Source organism: Clytia hemisphaerica, unplaced genomic scaffold (assembly GCF_902728285.1).
Source record: "Clytia hemisphaerica strain Z4C2 unplaced genomic scaffold, Clytia hemisphaerica genome assembly, whole genome shotgun sequence".
Classification (NCBI taxonomy): domain Eukaryota; kingdom Metazoa; phylum Cnidaria; class Hydrozoa; order Leptothecata; family Clytiidae; genus Clytia; species Clytia hemisphaerica.
In genome coordinates, this window is record NW_027103512.1 from 1,449,670 (window position 1) to 1,467,020 (window position 17,351).

Consider the following 17,351-nt stretch of genomic DNA (forward strand, 5'->3'; position numbering starts at 1 on the left):
TGTGGCGCTCCACCTCAGTATTCGATCTCCCAGGTCTAGCGCAAATAGAAAAGGGGATAGACTCCCTCACTCCCGGCTCCGCCGACAGCCACCAGATGAATATACTTACTTTTTTACTTAATGTCAATGCTCAACAAATCATTTGATATTTCTCTCTTTCTAGTACTGGAGCCACCACGTGCTTCAGTCTCTCCACCCTATGGAACTGTCGACATCGGTGAAAGTATAGAATTCCAATGTTCCGTCACCGGATACCCACTCCCTACAATCACATGGAAACGAGGCAACGGCAAAATGCTACCACGGAATGTGAGAATTGATGGTCCTTCCTTAAGATTGACCGACATTGAGTCTGAGGATGAAGGAGATTATATATGTACTGCTACCAATAAGGGTGGAATCGTTAATAGGAGGGGTCTATTATACGTGAGAGGTTTGTAATACTTGTTAATATTTTCCGTACATCTTATCAGGAAGATGAAATCAGGGAACATTTCTGAATAAGCAATCAGGGAACATTCCTGGATAAGCAATCAGGGAACCGATCATTTGAATCGAAAGGCATTTTACAAAAAAGAACTTTTTGTTACTTCTGAATGTTTAGCAAGAATTTTTCAAGCAAATCTTTTCATTTTGCTTAATGTTTTTAGATTCACAAAGAATACCACAAGTTACTGTAGAGCCAAGATCAATCACTGTCAAGCCTGGATCCTCAGTTTCCTTGCTATGTAGCACGGGTGACACAGAGGCTACTTATAAATGGCAAAAGAAAAATGGTAGGCTATCAGCAAGAGCTAAATCTCAGGATGGTGGACGTGAACTGCGTTTTAATTCGGTGACACTTGAGGATTCAGGAATTTATGAATGTCTGGCAAAGAACAATTACGGTTCTGATCAAACTGAAGCTCATCTTGAAGTGCTTACAGGTAAGTGTCTGCTGCATCTTGGCTTACATCACTTCATGATGATACACCAATGACTTCCAAGCCCGAAGAGCTAGACTCGAGACTTCTGGATGGGAAATGAAGCCACTTATTTCCCATCCACAGAACGCCCGCAGGTGGTTTTAACACAAACGCCGGATTGAAAGTAAAATCTATCGCTAGATTTCAAAGGAACCGCTAGATACAATCCGTCGTCATGATTGCAGCGCGTTCTGTCTAGGAAATCAGTGGCTTCACTTTTTCTTTCCTGGGAAAGATTAGAGATTCTGCTCTAACCCTTCGGGTTTTAAAGTCAATGTGATACACCCAGATCGGTCTCCAGTCGAGTGCCTATTGATTTCTTTTCAAAGGTGTGTGGGATAACAGGATGTTGGTAGCAAATGAATATGATGATTCTAACTATTTAGAATGTAGTTAAATTATTGAATTGGAGGGCGTTTACAACAGAGAGGTATATGTACATAAGCCTAAGACAATAGACTTTTTCATAAATTACGTCACGAACATCATTTGCCTCGTTTTGAAATTATTGTCATGGTGATTAACTCCAAACGGATTTTATTAAAGCTGCTTTCTATTCATAAAAAAGGACATTTAATGGTATTTTATCGCCATGGTAATTATTTGAATACGAGGCAAGTGATGTAATTTATAAAAAGGTCTATTCTTTTGATGGTAGTAAACGATATCTTTGATCGATGCTTCGACATTAAATCTTTATACTGTATAGCAAGATTCAAACAAGCCTATGGAGGCCAACGTGGGAAATTTTAATACATCCTGGAAATTCTTTTACCAAAATGAATTCAGAGACCCTTCAGATAATTCAAAAAAGTAAACAATTAGGAAAAGGATAACTCAAAAGATATATGCAATGAGAAAATTATTGATTCAAAATACTATTTACAAATTTGTTGTGAAAAGGTGGTTTAAAAAAAACTGTCACTATCAAGAATATTTCAATGTTGATTCTGCGTATGAAGGTGGCGGCTCACTCATATACCGTCCGAAATATCCTTCGGGGAGTTCCGGACCACCCATTTGTCCGGGCGATGGAAAATTGTTCATCATCAACATCGGTGGGATTCGGGTTAATTTTCGGGTATGTTGCAGTTCTTCTGCACCCTGGATTTTACTTTCGAATACTGTCAATATTTTTCTTAATAAATGTAATTGTCCGGTTAACTGTTCTACTATACATTGACAAAATGCATCAAAGCCTGCATCTCCTTTCCGAGAAATCGTATCGAGGAATCGTTCGGCTCGTTTCTTTCGAGGAAGTCGATCATATTCGATTTCCTCTTGGTCGTCTTCGTCAAACACGCCTTTAGACCTTAGGCTAGCGTATAGTTTTTGCGGCTCGATGTCTTTAACGAGAAAAAGTCGCAATTCTTGAAGTGTTTGTTGTTTACATTCGGTAAAAATGTTCAAAAGCTCGTCTTCATTTTCATCGTCCGACATTATCGTCTAATCCGCTGTTTGTATGTTATTTCTTTAAGTATAAGTAATTTTTTTCCTGAAAATATATGAAAAAATACAGTTGAAAGTACTTATTAGCGAACACCATGGGGGAAACAGGTTAGTGTCCGCTGATTAGAAGTTTTCTCCTTTTAGAAACGCTATATCTAGGAGCTCCGAACTTGAAATTAAAGTCTGTTCCAAAAAAAATTGACAGTCCGCACATTTTTGTCCTCTTGAAGGACAAAATATATAACTACAAGCCCCAGAGGGAGGCTTAGGCAAAAATGGATGCTGAGTATGTGCGGACGGTAAGGGTCGGTTTTTTCACCCTTCAAAGTCTCTCTAAGGGTCAGAAAATTCACGATTTTAGGAATTTTTTTTGGAAAAAGTCTCTCCAAGGGTAGGGAGTTTTTCAAAAATCGACGGAAGTTTTAAAAAAAAGTCTCTAAGGGTCACCTTTTCAGCAAAATTCAGTCTCTCTAAGGGTCGGTTTTTGGAGGTCCCATCCGCACATACCCCTTATCCGCCAACCCTAGTACCCCCCCCCCGGCTACAAGCAATACCTCATTGAAAAAAATCATCTTAAAAGCGGTTGATTTTAAAACTTTCGCACATGAAGATGAAAAATAAAGAAATTCTACTGGACAAAAAATAAGCATTGGCAAAGGTCCTTGTTTACTAAAAAATAAAATAAAAGGATTTGAAAAGCATGATTCAAATAGAATTCAATAAAATCAACGAAAACGGTATTCAAGCTAGCCTACTGCCTGACAAAAAGCTATATGAAAGAATCAACATTTCTTCCTCTGCCGAATACAACCATACCTAACATTAACAGATAACTACACGTTTCGTTTCATCAGAAATAATTTGTCAATATAAATAATGCTCTTGTATGTGATACAACACGCTCATAATCAAAATCAAAACAAAAAAGTTTCGCTATCAATAAACGTCATTTAAAGACATCTCTCCCCCGCTCTGTAATTTGAAGCTTCATTACTTGTTCTATAAACACAACTTAATCTTACCATGTAGGAGGGTGATCAATTATAAGTCAGCATTTTTCGATTATTAAGTTTCTATCAAAAATGACGCTATATGTAGAGAATAATAAGAAAGGGGAATTTCCAAAAAGACATATCTCGAATAGTTTTCTAAGAAAGTCACACATCTTTTTTTAACTTCAACATAGACCCGAAGCAATGACATTTAGACAGAAAGGGTGGAAGGCGGCCGCCCATTCGCCAGGCCTTGGCGCTGAATTGGCTGTTAGCTAAATTACAGTTAAACGGGTTAAATAGACATTCAAATCTATGGCGATACATTTCGATTTTAGCACGATAGAGAAACTGAACCTCACAACTCAGTTATGATTCCAATACTTTAAAGTATAATTTCATGTTATACTAAATGTGTGTCTGAAGAAATATGTTACAATTTAATACTACTAATATTACTACCATAATATCACAAATAAACATTCTTTACAAACACAAAAATCCTAAAAGAAACTCAAATGTGGGTAACCAGCTAACGAAAAAATTCTTTGTCACTTAGTACACCCCAAAAAGCACTCAGTTTCTGTAAGTTAAAGTTGGTTCAAACCATTTTTTAGGATATATTATAAGCCCATAAGCCCGAAAAAAACATTTCTCAATTAAAATCGTGTACCACATATAGTGGAAGGTCTATATAGGCACGCTACACATTTAAAGAGGATCCGAGGGGGGGGGGCACTTAGGCAAAATGGGTGCCGGGTATGTGCGAGGCATAAGACTCCTTTTTTCACAACATCGAAAGTCTCTCAAAGGGGTACAAAAACCATTAAAAAGCAAATTGAGTCTTTGTAAGGGTCCAAAATTTCTTCTCTCAAAGGGTCGTGATTTTCAAAAACGAGCGAAAATCTACAAAACTTTTGAGAAACGTCTCTCTTAGAGTCCCAAAAACGCCAATTTTTACTCTCTCCAAAAATTTTTTTGCCTTGGACATACCCGTCACCTCGCAAACCTAGTATCCCCCCTCCCCAAGCTAAGGATATATTGATGAAAAGAAAATGAAATTACGTTTGGTTTTAAACGTTTGTTTCCTACGGTATACCAAGAGCTATTCGCAAAAGTGTCTTTTAGACACAACTCAAGACAACACTAAAAAACCCTGTAACAGAAGTTTTGAATAAAATTTTAAATAGTGAAAAATGACAAGTAGAAATTCCTAAAAGGTGCATTAGAAATTTGCTTTAAAAAACTATGTATAATGGAGGGAGGGATAAATTGAGAAAAAATCTATATATAATATGTAAATATACATATCAACATTTATGTTTATTATTTTTAATGTCAGTTTAAATGACAAAGTTGTTTTTAAGTCTTCATTAGCTTTCCAATTTCGTTTTTCCCACACTCTACCACCAGTCTTAATCATCATCAATTCAATTCAGCTAATTCTTTAGGAATCATTTTCATGATTGTGACTTTCAATCAATTGTTTACAAATTAAAAATTCAATCAAATTTCGTTTTTCCCACACTCTGCCACCATTCTTAATTATCATCTTCCAATTCAGCTAACTCTTTAGCAATCATTTCGCGTGCTTTTTGTACATTTGTAAATTCATTATAATGATTTTTCCTCTTACTGCTAAACGCTTTCTTTTTTAGTTTTGCAGCTTCACTTAAATGTTCATCATCGTCATCTTCATTTTCACTTTCACTTTGATGGTCTTTCCGTGATTCAGTACTCTCTAGTTTACCAGCCAACAGACTTGCATCAACACCACTAACACCACTACCAGCAGATGACCCTCCTTCAGCACCTTCTTCTCCTTCAGAAAACTAAAAAGAAAAGAAAAACAATAACTTTGATATAAACACAAAACACAGGCTGCTCACATCTTGACGCCATTTTTTGATTTGTGTTGTTTTTCTCTAGAGACTTTTTCCAGCATGCGCGATTGATTCACAGCATAGTGTCCATAGGGGAAACCAATTTTCCAATTTTGGATGGGTGAGGGGGGGGGAATGAAAATTTGAATAGTAAAGGGGGGAAAAAAGAGGGGGGAAAACATCGATAGTTGGCAAATTTGGTGGGGGAAAGTGTGAAATCACTTCAACTTTATCTTAACAACCAAGGTCAGTCCACATGATATCATGTGATTAGATCATGACTGAAAAATTCACTAGGCATAAAAACTGCAGCAAAATTTCACGTTTGTGTCAGGTTGAAATTTGAGAAATTTATATGGCTACATGGGGGGAACTGATATTTTCAGAATTTTCTGGGGGGAACAAACCCTGGTGGGAGGAACAAACCCTGGTGGGGGGAACAAACCCTGGTGGGGGGAACAAACCCTGGTGGGGGGAACAAACCCTGGTGGGGGGGAACAAACCCTGGTGGGGGGAACAAACCCTGGTGGGGGGAACAAACCCTGGTGGGGGGGACAAACCCTGGTGGGGGGAACAAACCCTGGTGGGGGGAACAAACCCTGGAGGACACTATGTGACATGTCAAAGTTACAGAGTGTTGATTAACAGATCTCACAATTTTCTGTGGTGGAAGAACAGACTTTTTTGGTATCTGTGTTCGAAAGCTTGCGCAAATGCGCACAATCACATTTACGCGTTTCTTGTAGCAAAGATTTTTCCTTTTGACAGTTAGTCACACTAGCGTCCCGCCAAAATACTTATCAAAGATTAATGTTGCAAAAACACTATATCGTTTACCTGACTCTCAAGCAGGAAAATGCGCCACAAAACTTCTAAAGGGATTCATGAAAAAATAGCGCCGGGTTAATGAAATCAACATTCTCAAAAACTATGAGAAATTTCCTAACATTTGAGCCATAGATGAAAAGATTTGAGCCAAGCCAGCCTTGAGAACTAATTTGAAGATCAACTTCCCAAGAAAAAGATCTACGGGGGAGACGGAACCCACCTAGATCTACACACTGCCGGATAGGCTATTTCTCCGGAACACACTCAAACACTGACTCATTTACATGTACAGAATTATTTTTACTTTAGCGTATAAACAAGGCCTTAAAAAATCGAAGCACTGTCTCAGGAATTGAATGACAAATTTTGGTTGGTTGATTTTGGCTGCTGCACACTTTATTTTGTTTCAAACTTTCAAGTTTTAATTAATTGTCTTGCAAACTTGATTCAGGTAACTCTCATCCTTGTTGTTGCAAATACATCCTGTAGATGACTGATGTTGTCTTTTCTGAAAGCTTGATTTCCTAGTGTGACTAACTGTTTGATTGTGGTGTAATTAAGCCTTCCTGATAGAGTAGCGTATTTACATTATTTGCTATCCATGATTCACAGGTATGTTAATAAAATGACTTTGGCGGTTTGGTGAAATGTAGGCCGAATTGCTGTCCCATGTTTTGTCAGATAGTCCTACCGTCAACTGCTCTAACTTGGGACAATTGGTCAAAACATGGGACTGGTTGATATCTGGCCTGAATTTTCACTAACTGTTAAATCTCTTTGATAACTCCACCAAGTTTATCAATCATACTTCTTCATTCCTCTTAAAGTCAGTCAGGCACATCCTGGCAAATGAACGGGGTGAGCATTTGCATGGGGTATTCGTCACCCAGTGTAAATGAGATAGGACGTCTCAGGCTAAAAGCGTGAAAATGAATAAAAATGAACTTCAAACTGAAAAAGGGAAAAAAGGAAGAAAACTGGGAACTTTATTTTTTCATTAAAAGTTTTTTCAATCTTCGAAGACAAAATTGACCCATGGAAAAAAAATTTCATCTATGCAGTTCTTTGAAATGAAGCAAAATATTTCCAACCCGGTTCAATTAAACTGGGTATTCGGCGCCATTACGTCACTTTCGTTTTCGACCCCGTTCATTTGCCAATGGTCGCAAGTGAAAAATACCCCGTTCATTTGCCAGGATGTGCCTGACTGAAAGTGCACAGACACTTGAGTGTGGTCCACTACAGATTTTTTTCATATTTCGATTTAAAAGCCTACTTGGTACGAAAGAGAAATCGTGTATTTTTAATACGCCGTTCATTAACTCAAATCATAACTTCGGAGTTTCAGTGAAATGGTGGCCGAATTGCCCTCCCATGTTTTGTCAGATAGTCCTAAGTTAGAGCAGTTGACAGTAATACATTACATTTTCGTGATTTAGACGTATAAACTTTCCCGAGCAGTAACTTTAGCAAATCAAGATATATAAAAATAATATCTCCATACAAAAAATGGATTAAAGGGACAAATTATTCTTGAGAAGAACTGTAGCATTTGTCTTTTGACTTAAAAAGTTTTAAAAGGATAAAATTGTCGTAAATCTTACACTTTTTTTCAAGTTCTAGAAGTTTAAAGCTACAGATTTTCTATTTTGTTAAAAACTTTTCTCATGCGAGCATAAACTTTAGCCCTTTATCTTGACATTCACTTTCTTAAATTCACAAATTAGGAAAGCATCTAAAGGCTTAGAATAGAATGTCACATTAAAGGTTTATTGCAACCTATTGCCATCATTGTCATTGAGCTAATTGTCTCAATTTTTTATCTCACTCAGCACACACACGCACCAGAACACAGAAAATGGACGTTGCTACTGAAGTTGGGGCATCTTTGCACTTGTATTTTGAAAGTTAATTTACCCCTTCTTTAATATTCTAATAGTCTTTAAAAAATGGACACAAACTATCAAAAACTGAACCATCTAAATTTAAAAACACAACACCAAACTTTTTTACCTCGTGATTGTAAGGTGTTGGTGGTTCATCGATTTTCATATGACCATAATCTTTGTTTGCTGGATGGTAGGTCTCTAAAATATTCATTTCATCGAACTTGACTTCAGGATGTGGATTATGCTCATGATTATGTTTTAAAATACCTTTTGGAGTTGGACTTGTTGTGGGTTTTGCCTCCGCCATCTTTTTGTTTTGTTTTGAAAAATTGATTAACAGTACGGATCTTTAGAATTATTTGATAACGTGCTGAAATATCAGCGCGTCTCTAAATTTATGAACCACGATGTTGGATTTAGGGACGGAACACGCTATTATCTACGATCGGGAACGTTGTTAAATAAATAAAAAGTGCCGGACTGAAAAATCTTAGCTCAGCGAGCACGATAGGTAAGGTCACTTTGCGAGCGTATCAAACTTTTTGAGAAATTCAGGACTATCGTTTTCGTCACTGCAGAATTATATCAAAGATTAAATCAAAATTTATGAATAACTTTGATAGAAATACTATTATTTAAATTAAATATTTGATAAATATGTTTGTTTCATGCTATGAAGTATGAGAAGTGTTTCCAGAGCTTAATAATAAGTAGTCTGTACTTTATAATGTTTGTTATTGTAAAATCGAAAGTGAAAAAAAATTACGCGGGAAATTTACAATAAAAGCTGACCTTAAAGACAAGCCTACAAAAGGAAAAGAAAAAAATACTCCAAAAAAAGTTTGAATGTAAGTTATATTTTTCTGTGTGTTGTAGCTTAGCTGATATGATATATATTCTTGAATAGGTTTTGATATGAACTCTATGTACACAAGTTAACCACTTTGGGTTTTATAGACCTTTTTTCAAAGAGGACGTCCTGTTGAATAATTATGTAGTCCAGCCATAAAAACACATAAAAACAATGATAGAGCCATGCATGATTACTGTATCATGCATATTGTAATAATTATGCATGGTTTTATCATTGTTTTTCTGCTGGACTACATAATTATTCAACAGGGTGGCCTCTTTGAAAAAAGGTCTATTCGGCCTATGACTATGTACCGTGAGTTAGCGACTCCCTCCAGACACAGGTGTTTGCCGTAAGCAAAAGTTGGTAATGCAAAGTCTCACAAAATCGCATTTAGCAAACGCAAAAATAAAACTCCATAATGGCGGCATCATGTGAGAGCAATCAGAATACCAAAATAAACAAATTTCAAAGGCTCATTGTATATAAGTGATTGAGTGAAGCTATCATCAGTTAGGAACATTTGGCGAGTTCCTGTACGCGGCCGCAATCAAAAAAATCATAACCATACTCATAAAAAAATTGTGTTTGTGTCTTTTTTTACCGTTTTTTGCCTAGATGATATAGCAAACATAGTAAGTATAAGCAGACTGTGCCTTGAATTGGCTGTAAAAAAATTATGCGTTGGTAGAAATTTCTTCAACTTTCAACAATGATAGAACAGACCTATTTAAAAAAAATTAACCAGCGCATTTTTCATCTTTCTACTTCTTCATCTTCCATGAAGCTCTCAAAGTCAAATAGAATTAAGCACATAAGATATTCTTATAATTGTGAAATGTCATTCGCGCTTTCGCTACGGTGGAGTGCATGACGTAACTTGCGCAGCAACAAACTCGCCTTCTGTTGGCTGGTCATATTGGGCGTTTTGGCGTTACCACCCTCGAAGCAGCGGGCGCCTTTGTCATTCCGCAACTCTGTCCACCATTTTAAATGAGTTAACAATAGATCTAAAAGGGCACCCTCATCAAGAAAGATCATTTGCTTTGGTCTCCGGCTTTGGGAAGTGGTAATGTTTTCGATTGTTTTTTATGGAAAATGGTAAGAAACTTAAGTTTACAAGTGTCATTCAGTTTTTGCTGGCTGATAGAATGGCAGGATCCTGGATGGTTTCCCTAACTGATCATCAAAAAATAAAAAGAAAACAAACCTTTAACCTTTCAATAATCCAAATAAACAAAATATTTCAAATTAATTGATGTTTAAGTTTGAAAACAAGCACCATTTCCACCATACACTTTTAGAGCAAAAAGCAGCATTTCGCTGAAATCTGCTGCTTTCCCGGGCAAATAATTTCTCAGAATGTTAGAGAGTCTGGTGCTGAATATATAGTTTAGTGGGTCAAGCTTGTTTTAGTTCTCTATCTTTAGATAAAGCCTGAAAACCTCATCTGAGACGGGGGTCATAAACGATCTTTGTCTATTTTGAAGTCGTACAATCTTTTACTTCTCAAAACCATTTAGATTCAGGTTTTATATATAATAACAAAGATATTTAACCAAAATTTGTTTCATTAAAGCTATTTTTATTCAGCAAAATAAGCCTTTAGTAAATATTTAAACCCCCGGTTTTATTTCGATATTTACAATTTGATTTTACAGCGGGGGAGTTGGGAACCGGCTAGATTGTGTAATCTGATTGGCTGAATGAGCAAACGCGGGACTCGGCCCAGGACTTTTTACCTGCATTTTAAACGCGTTTACGGCAATGTTTATTCTTTACACTTTCGTTTTCAAAATCTGTTGAACATGGATTTTGGCTTGTGACGATTACCTCTCGTAACATCTGTGCAGAAGTCATGCAACTTTCGTTGACGTCAAACCAAATGTTTCATTTTTCCGTGAACTTTTCTATGTGTGCTAAAGCGTTCCGGTTTTTACTAAATGAAAGCCCGTGATCTTAGCTTTCCAGCGGTATATAACACTGTGGACACGGGCTGGACGGCAAATTGGTAAAATGCCGAACCTTTTGCAACAGTTCTAGTTCTAGTTCTATTAAGTGATCACATAATACGCTAACGTACATTATCATGATATTGAAAATAAAAAGTTATATAAAAAATACCTAATAAAATGAAAACAACTAAAGCTAAAAGTGGCTGTAAGAAGAAGTAGTAAGATAGCGAAGTAGCGAGATATGACTGAAGCTGAAAGACACCACCACAAGGATTTAGAATAGTATGTAGTAAACGGGAGGCTAAGATGTGATAATGTAGACCTGAAAGACTTGTGATTTGATGAAGTAATAAGATATAAAATATACATTTAAATTTTTATATAATATATAATATGATTACTTAAAATTAAATATTTATGATTCAGTATTATGTTTAATATAGGCTAAAAAGAAAGCAGAAACATTAATAGTAAATAAATAACTTTTGCCTTGAATGCACGACCTAGCTGCTGAGCTGAATAGAAAAGAATAGAATTAGTGAGAGTTTGAGATTGGAGGATGATGACTAGATTGAGACTAGATACTAAGGCACAGCAGGAATAGAGCTAAAATAAAAAGCTTGAAATCAGGAGGAGTTATGAGCAAGTGAAGGCAAAATGTAAACAATTAAAATGATACATACAAGTTAAGTATAGTGCTCATTGACACCTTTACAAAAAGAATCATAATTTAACTCAGATGTGAGATTCACGGGTAATTCATTCCACAGGCGGATGGTTGACGGGAAGTAACTGAATTCATATGTTTGAATCCTTGCATTGATCGGAATAAGTTTAAGATGAGTGTTACGTGCACGAGGTGCAAGAGCGGATAAAGATTCAACATTTTGAAAATTGTTTGCCGACGAGAGAAAAAAAATTTGCAACTATCGAAGAACAAATGTGTCTGGAAACGGTGGAAAATGTATTTGGAGGCTAAAACTAATGGTATCAAAAGTTTAGTTCAAAAAAAGGGTCGTAATTCAAAATCCTTAGTTTGTTCCGTAAGCTTAGTTTTTAACTTTTTGCTGCTTTAGCATGGGAATGTCTCAAAAAAAAGTTTTATTTCTGCCGAAATGAATAATCTTTTCATGCTTCGGGGTTTCTCCTTTCAGAAAAAACCTGACATTCTATCAACATAATTTGAAAGCATTTGATGCTTTACCCATAAATGTTTCCTACCAAACTTTTCTGTGTGACTGCTTGAGCTATTCTTTTTTTAGTAGCAATGATGTCTTCTTTTTTCAAAAAAAGATATTGTTAAATAGGTATTTACCAACCTAGTGATTGCTGATCCTTGCTTGACCGGATGCAATATAAACCAATATAATAAGTCTTCCCAACAGAAGACTTGATGAACACAATCCAACTTGAACCAACACAAGAATCAATATGAACGTTTACCATTTACAGATTACACATAAAGCCCCACTGGCTATCATATATTATTGTTTATCACTTTGTATTATTCATCTATAAGGTAGAGATTAACAATCTCCCCTTTCTTTGTCTTTTTGTATTTTTGACAAAGTCATATTCAACCAACAAAATCAATTTCGTTCCCATCCCTGGTGACCCCCTGCAAAGTGCAGGTTCTACCGTGTCTTGGCAGGATAGTTGAACGACAAAGTTTTCAATATATACATTATATACATCTTTGAACATTTACCATTTCGTTTCGTTTCTTCTCTTCATATCTCTTCTTTTTTTTTCTTTTTTTTTTTTTTACTCATTTTTGTTGGTTGTTTTTCATAAAAGAAGAGAATAGTATATACATCATTATTAACAGGTAAATTTTTACATTAAAGCTGATTCGTTGTCAACACATTGACAATCGAAGAGGTATTAGCACCCTTCTTCGTTAAGCAATCAGCTAATTGAGATTTTGAGGGAACCCAAACAAGTTTTGAAATCTCATTATTTTGCAACATTTCACGAATGATTGCAACGTCAACTCGTAGTCTTTTATCAGACAACGACGTTGTTGAATTAGCAGCATTATACAGTGATTGACTGTCAATATAACACTCAATTCTACAACCTTCAGTTCCCAAAACCTCATTGAGAATGCTTTGGAGCCAATAGCACGATTCAGCTGCTTCTACAAGTGCCAGCATTTCAGCTGCAAGAGTGCTCTTTACCACTCTTTTGATCCTCTTTGACTGCCAAGCAATTGGTGACAGTTTCTTTGAGATATCGTCTGATAGCAGTATGATATAGCCTCCTTGTGATCCTCCATCATTAAGGTTGGCATAGGATGCATCAGAATGCACAACAAATTTTAGGTGATTGATGTCTTTCAATGGTGGGAGCTTGATCATGACATCATTTTGCAATTTCTTCAACACTTTATTAGCATCTAGGATGTCGGCTACAGTAGCATTCTTCATCTTTGATGCAAGTTCACAGCAATCAAACAAAATATCTGGTCTGGTTTGCGTAGCAGCCCAATTCATCTGACCAACCAGCATACGTAGCTGCTTTGTTTCACCACTTCCTAGTGGTAGATTCCTTTGGGTTTTTCTCTCTTTGCTGACAGGAATAGGCTTTATTGATTGACAGTATCGTGTTTGTTCAATTTGGATTCCATTCTTTGTCTGTGTGATATTGAGTCCAAGATACTTGAACGAACCAGTTTCTTCTGTTCCAATCTCGAACGTTTGTTTGAATGGTTGGATAACTTTCTGCACAAAATCCATGGTGCCACCCCAGAAGAAATCGTCTACATGAATGACAATTATCCCTTGTAGACTTCCATTTTTGTGAGAGTAGAATAATCCTGCATCGTGTTTGCAACATCGAGCCCCAAGTGAGGCCAAAACCTCTTTGACACGAAGGTACCATGCTCTTGGTGCATCTGATAGTCCATACACACAAACATTCAGTTTCCAGATGTTTTTGTTTTCAACTTCTGGTGGGGGCTTAATGAACACATCCCTATCGATTTGTTTGCCTTGGAGAAAGGCTGCACGAACATCGATGCTGTTACATTTCCATCCATTTGTCATCATCAAGGTTGAAGCAAGTCTCAAAGCTTCTTTACTACAGGTTGGTGAATTGACTTGAAACGAGCTGTCTTCTTCAAACCCTCTTGCCACTAATCTAGATTTGATTGATTTCTTTCCATCAATAAACTTTTCAGTGAACACCCATCTTGTTGACACACACTTTTGTCCAGCATCGGGAACTTCTTGGTAAACGTTGTTTCTTCTCCAATTTGCCAGCTCTTTTTCTTTAGATTCGTTCAGCAAAACTGGGTCAACATCCATTCCGTTGACAGAGTAAAAGACGGTTTCAGCTTCTTGGGAATCCTCAATTATTGCACCATTTATGCCATTAGCCTCCTCATCACTTGATTCATTTGGATGCCATTCTTGAACACTGTTCTTCCAATCAATGCACTCGACTGTATTGTCTTCATTTTTAATATTGAGCCAATGTTTGTATTTTCCATTTGCTTTACCAGCCCGAGAAATGACTTCTACAGTTTTCCAATTGGTATCATCCCTTGGAAGATATTTAACTTTTTGTTTTGGTTTCGGTAGTGTGACATTTTTCTGTACCACACTATCTTGCATTTGTCCAGCTACTGATCTAGCGATACCATTCTCTTCAGTTTGTTGCTCAACATTGTTTGTCGGTGTTATTTCTTGTGTGTCATCATCATCGGAATCGCTGTCCACACCTTGAGGGAGCTGTCTAGGAGTTGATGGTGCATCTGGATTTGGTACATCCTCCTGATTTCTTGGTGGGTTGTATTGAACTTCTGACTTCTCGAGCATGAGTCGGCAAGGGTGTACACGCACATACACACTTCCATGTTTAACCAACACCTGTTGACCATCTTGCCCAATTACTGTACCCGGACCTTTCCATTTTGGATCATTTTTCCTTTTGTAATACACAGAGTCCTGAGTGACATATTTCACATCCACAGAACTTCCAACATTGTGTCGCAGAGCTCTTCGAATCTTCTCTGATGCTTCAGAAGCTACAAAGGCCTTTCTTGCTGAGTGCATGGCGTTTAAGTTGTCACGTACGACTTCACTTGTTGTCTTTCCTTCAAGCGCAGGTAGTTTGTCGGTAAGTACTGATGGGAAATTCGGATTTCTACCAAAAACAAGCTGATTAGGACTGAAACCATGGATATTGTGTAATGCATTCTTTGCGCTAACTGCCCACGATAATGCGATTCGTAATTCACAATCTACATCCCTCACAATCTTGGTAACATTCTCTCCAATGATTCCATTATGTCGCTCAACCAATCCATTGCTCCATGGGCTTTCAGCAGCTGTAGTCTTGATTTTGATATTGAGATTTTCACAAAAATCTTGGAACTCTTGATTGTCGAACTCACCCCCATTGTCAACAAGAAACTTATTTGGGTAACCAAAATCTTTATCCAGATGTCAAATAACTGTCCAACGATAACTTCTTTCTTCTTGCTCTTGATGACCGATGATGCACTGTACCGAGTTGCATGATCAACTAGATGCAAAAACCATGTTTTAGAGGATCCTTCTTTCCACTCCTTCAAGTCCATAGCAACAGTTTCGTTTAAGTGATGTGCCATCGACAAACCAACAACAGGTCTTTGGGGTGTCTTTTTGTACACTTGACATATCTTGCAAGACTCGCACACCTTTTTCAGAACGTCAATATTTTCTTGATCATCAACGCCAGCATCTTTCAAAAGACTTTTGATTCGGTGATAGGGCGCATGACTAAACTGTCTGTGTAGTTTTTGCATCATTCCTTTCTTCTCTTCTACTGAGTTTGTAGAACCAAATAAAGCCAAACTATCGCATTCAGATTTTCTGTTGCTGTTGAGATCATTTGTGCAATATCCGAGTGGGATGCAATAGTGACCAGAGGAAGTGAACATAAGCTTTTGAGTTTGTCCAAAAATTGTGACGTTGTCGTGGATGAAATCAATATTCATTTCAGCCTTTTTCATGGCATCTTTGCTCAAAAGTAAAGGTAAGTCTCCATCGATGACATCAGTTTCGATAAATACATTCTTTCCTCCAATGTATGCTGGTACCTTTACTTTCTTCAAGGATTCCACACTATCTCCATTGCCAAACTTGAAGCTTGTGCTGCTTTTGAATTCCTTCACAGTTGATAGTTGATTTTTGTCCAGTGTCTCTAGATAGCATCCAAGCCACGTTTTTCCACATACATTCTTTGTACATCCAGAGTCCAACACTGCTGTGCCAAGGGTTTCTCCCACAAACTGCTTTAAAGTGTCACTAAATAAGGCTATCTCGTCATCTTCTTTGCTCTTGTTCTTGTGCTTCATTAGATTGTCATATGAATCAGGACAATCCCTGGCCCAATGAAACACTGATCCACAAACCATACAAGTTGAAGGAGCACCGTCTGGTCCAGATGGGTTTCGTCTTGGTTTTCCATCTTGATGTCTTCTTTCCGCACCACCATGCTGTCCACGACCTCCTCTACCTCTAAAATTGAATCGTCCACGATTAGGTCGAGATCTTCCACCACGATTTGATCTATCACGGTAATTTCCATAGTAAACTTCTTCTGCTTCCTCGTCTCTGCTTGTTGTCTCAAATGTCATCTCATCTCGCGACTCAAACTTCACCTGATTGTTTACAGCACCTACATCCTTGCTCTTGTTTGAAGATACCGAGAGGCTCAAATCTCCAAAAACCTTGCGTAGTTGGTCTTTCATTGAATTGTAAGATAGCTCAGTCATTGTTGCTCTAATTAACTTTTCGTGTGAATCTGAGATGTTTGCATTATTGAGGAACTCGTACGCTAAGATACCATCAGGAAGAATCATTTCGTAAGCTTTGGCTTTGTTGTACAGGCGTTCAAACTCGACAACAAAATCTGCAATTGGCATATCATTGGGTCGTTTAAACTTCCGAAAACTGTCATATGCTTGAAACGAGAGTTGCAGCTTATCTTTGAGATACAGTTTATCTAGTTGTGCAAGCACCTTGCTCACACCATCATCTTTATTTAACTCGTCCACCTCTAACTCCAGCGCAGCTTCCCTTGCTTTGCCTTCAAGAGATAATAAAATTGCCAAGCCCTGCTTCTTCTTCTCCAACGAAGTGAAGAGCTGCCAAATGGTTATTTCCTTCTTCCAGTTTTCGTAAGGAACATCCTCCTTCAATGCCGGCGGGGCTTTGATATCATTCTTGTTTGCCATAGTGGATCGTTGTTCCCTCTGCTACCAAATGTTAAATAGGTATTTACCAACCTAGTGTTTGCTGATCCTTGCTTGACCGGATGCAATATAAACCAATATAATAAGTCTTCCCAACAGAAGACTTGATGAACACAATCCAACTTGAACCAACACAAGAATCAATATGAACGTTTACCATTTACAGATTACACATAAAGCCCCACTGGCTATCATATATTATTGTTTATCACTTTGTATTATTCATCTATAAGGTAGAGATTAACAGGAATGTCAATTTGACTTCTGTATTTTAAGATGGTACTTTTTATTTT

At 37.3% G+C, this 17,351-nt stretch overlaps 3 protein-coding genes across 3 annotated transcripts in view; 1 reads left to right on the top strand and 2 right to left on the bottom strand.

Annotated features, from left to right (window-relative positions):
- Positions 1-979, top strand: part of LOC136799197 (basement membrane-specific heparan sulfate proteoglycan core protein-like) — a 50,303-nt gene extending 49,324 nt beyond the window's left edge. The window contains exons 37-38 of the mRNA XM_067055883.1: positions 164-433; positions 651-979. Coding sequence (XP_066911984.1) covers positions 164-433; positions 651-979 — 599 coding nt within the window. The remainder of the gene's footprint in view (positions 1-163; positions 434-650) is intronic.
- A 3,523-nt stretch (positions 980-4,502) lies between these two features.
- On the bottom strand, positions 4,503-8,368 carry LOC136799298 (protein phosphatase inhibitor 2-like). Its single transcript, XM_067056003.1, has 2 exons — positions 8,131-8,368; positions 4,503-5,238 (listed from the first exon to the last, which is right to left on the bottom strand). The coding sequence occupies exons 1-2, from the start codon at positions 8,311-8,313 to the stop codon at positions 4,948-4,950; spliced, it is 474 nt and encodes a 157-aa protein (XP_066912104.1). The 5' UTR covers positions 8,314-8,368; the 3' UTR covers positions 4,503-4,947.
- A 4,287-nt stretch (positions 8,369-12,655) lies between these two features.
- On the bottom strand, positions 12,656-17,040 carry LOC136799199 (uncharacterized). The gene is made up of 2 exons (XM_067055884.1): positions 15,283-17,040; positions 12,656-15,154 (listed from the first exon to the last, which is right to left on the bottom strand). The coding sequence occupies exons 1-2, from the start codon at positions 17,038-17,040 to the stop codon at positions 12,656-12,658; spliced, it is 4,257 nt and encodes a 1,418-aa protein (XP_066911985.1).
- Between the last annotated feature and the right edge of the window lie 311 nt (positions 17,041-17,351).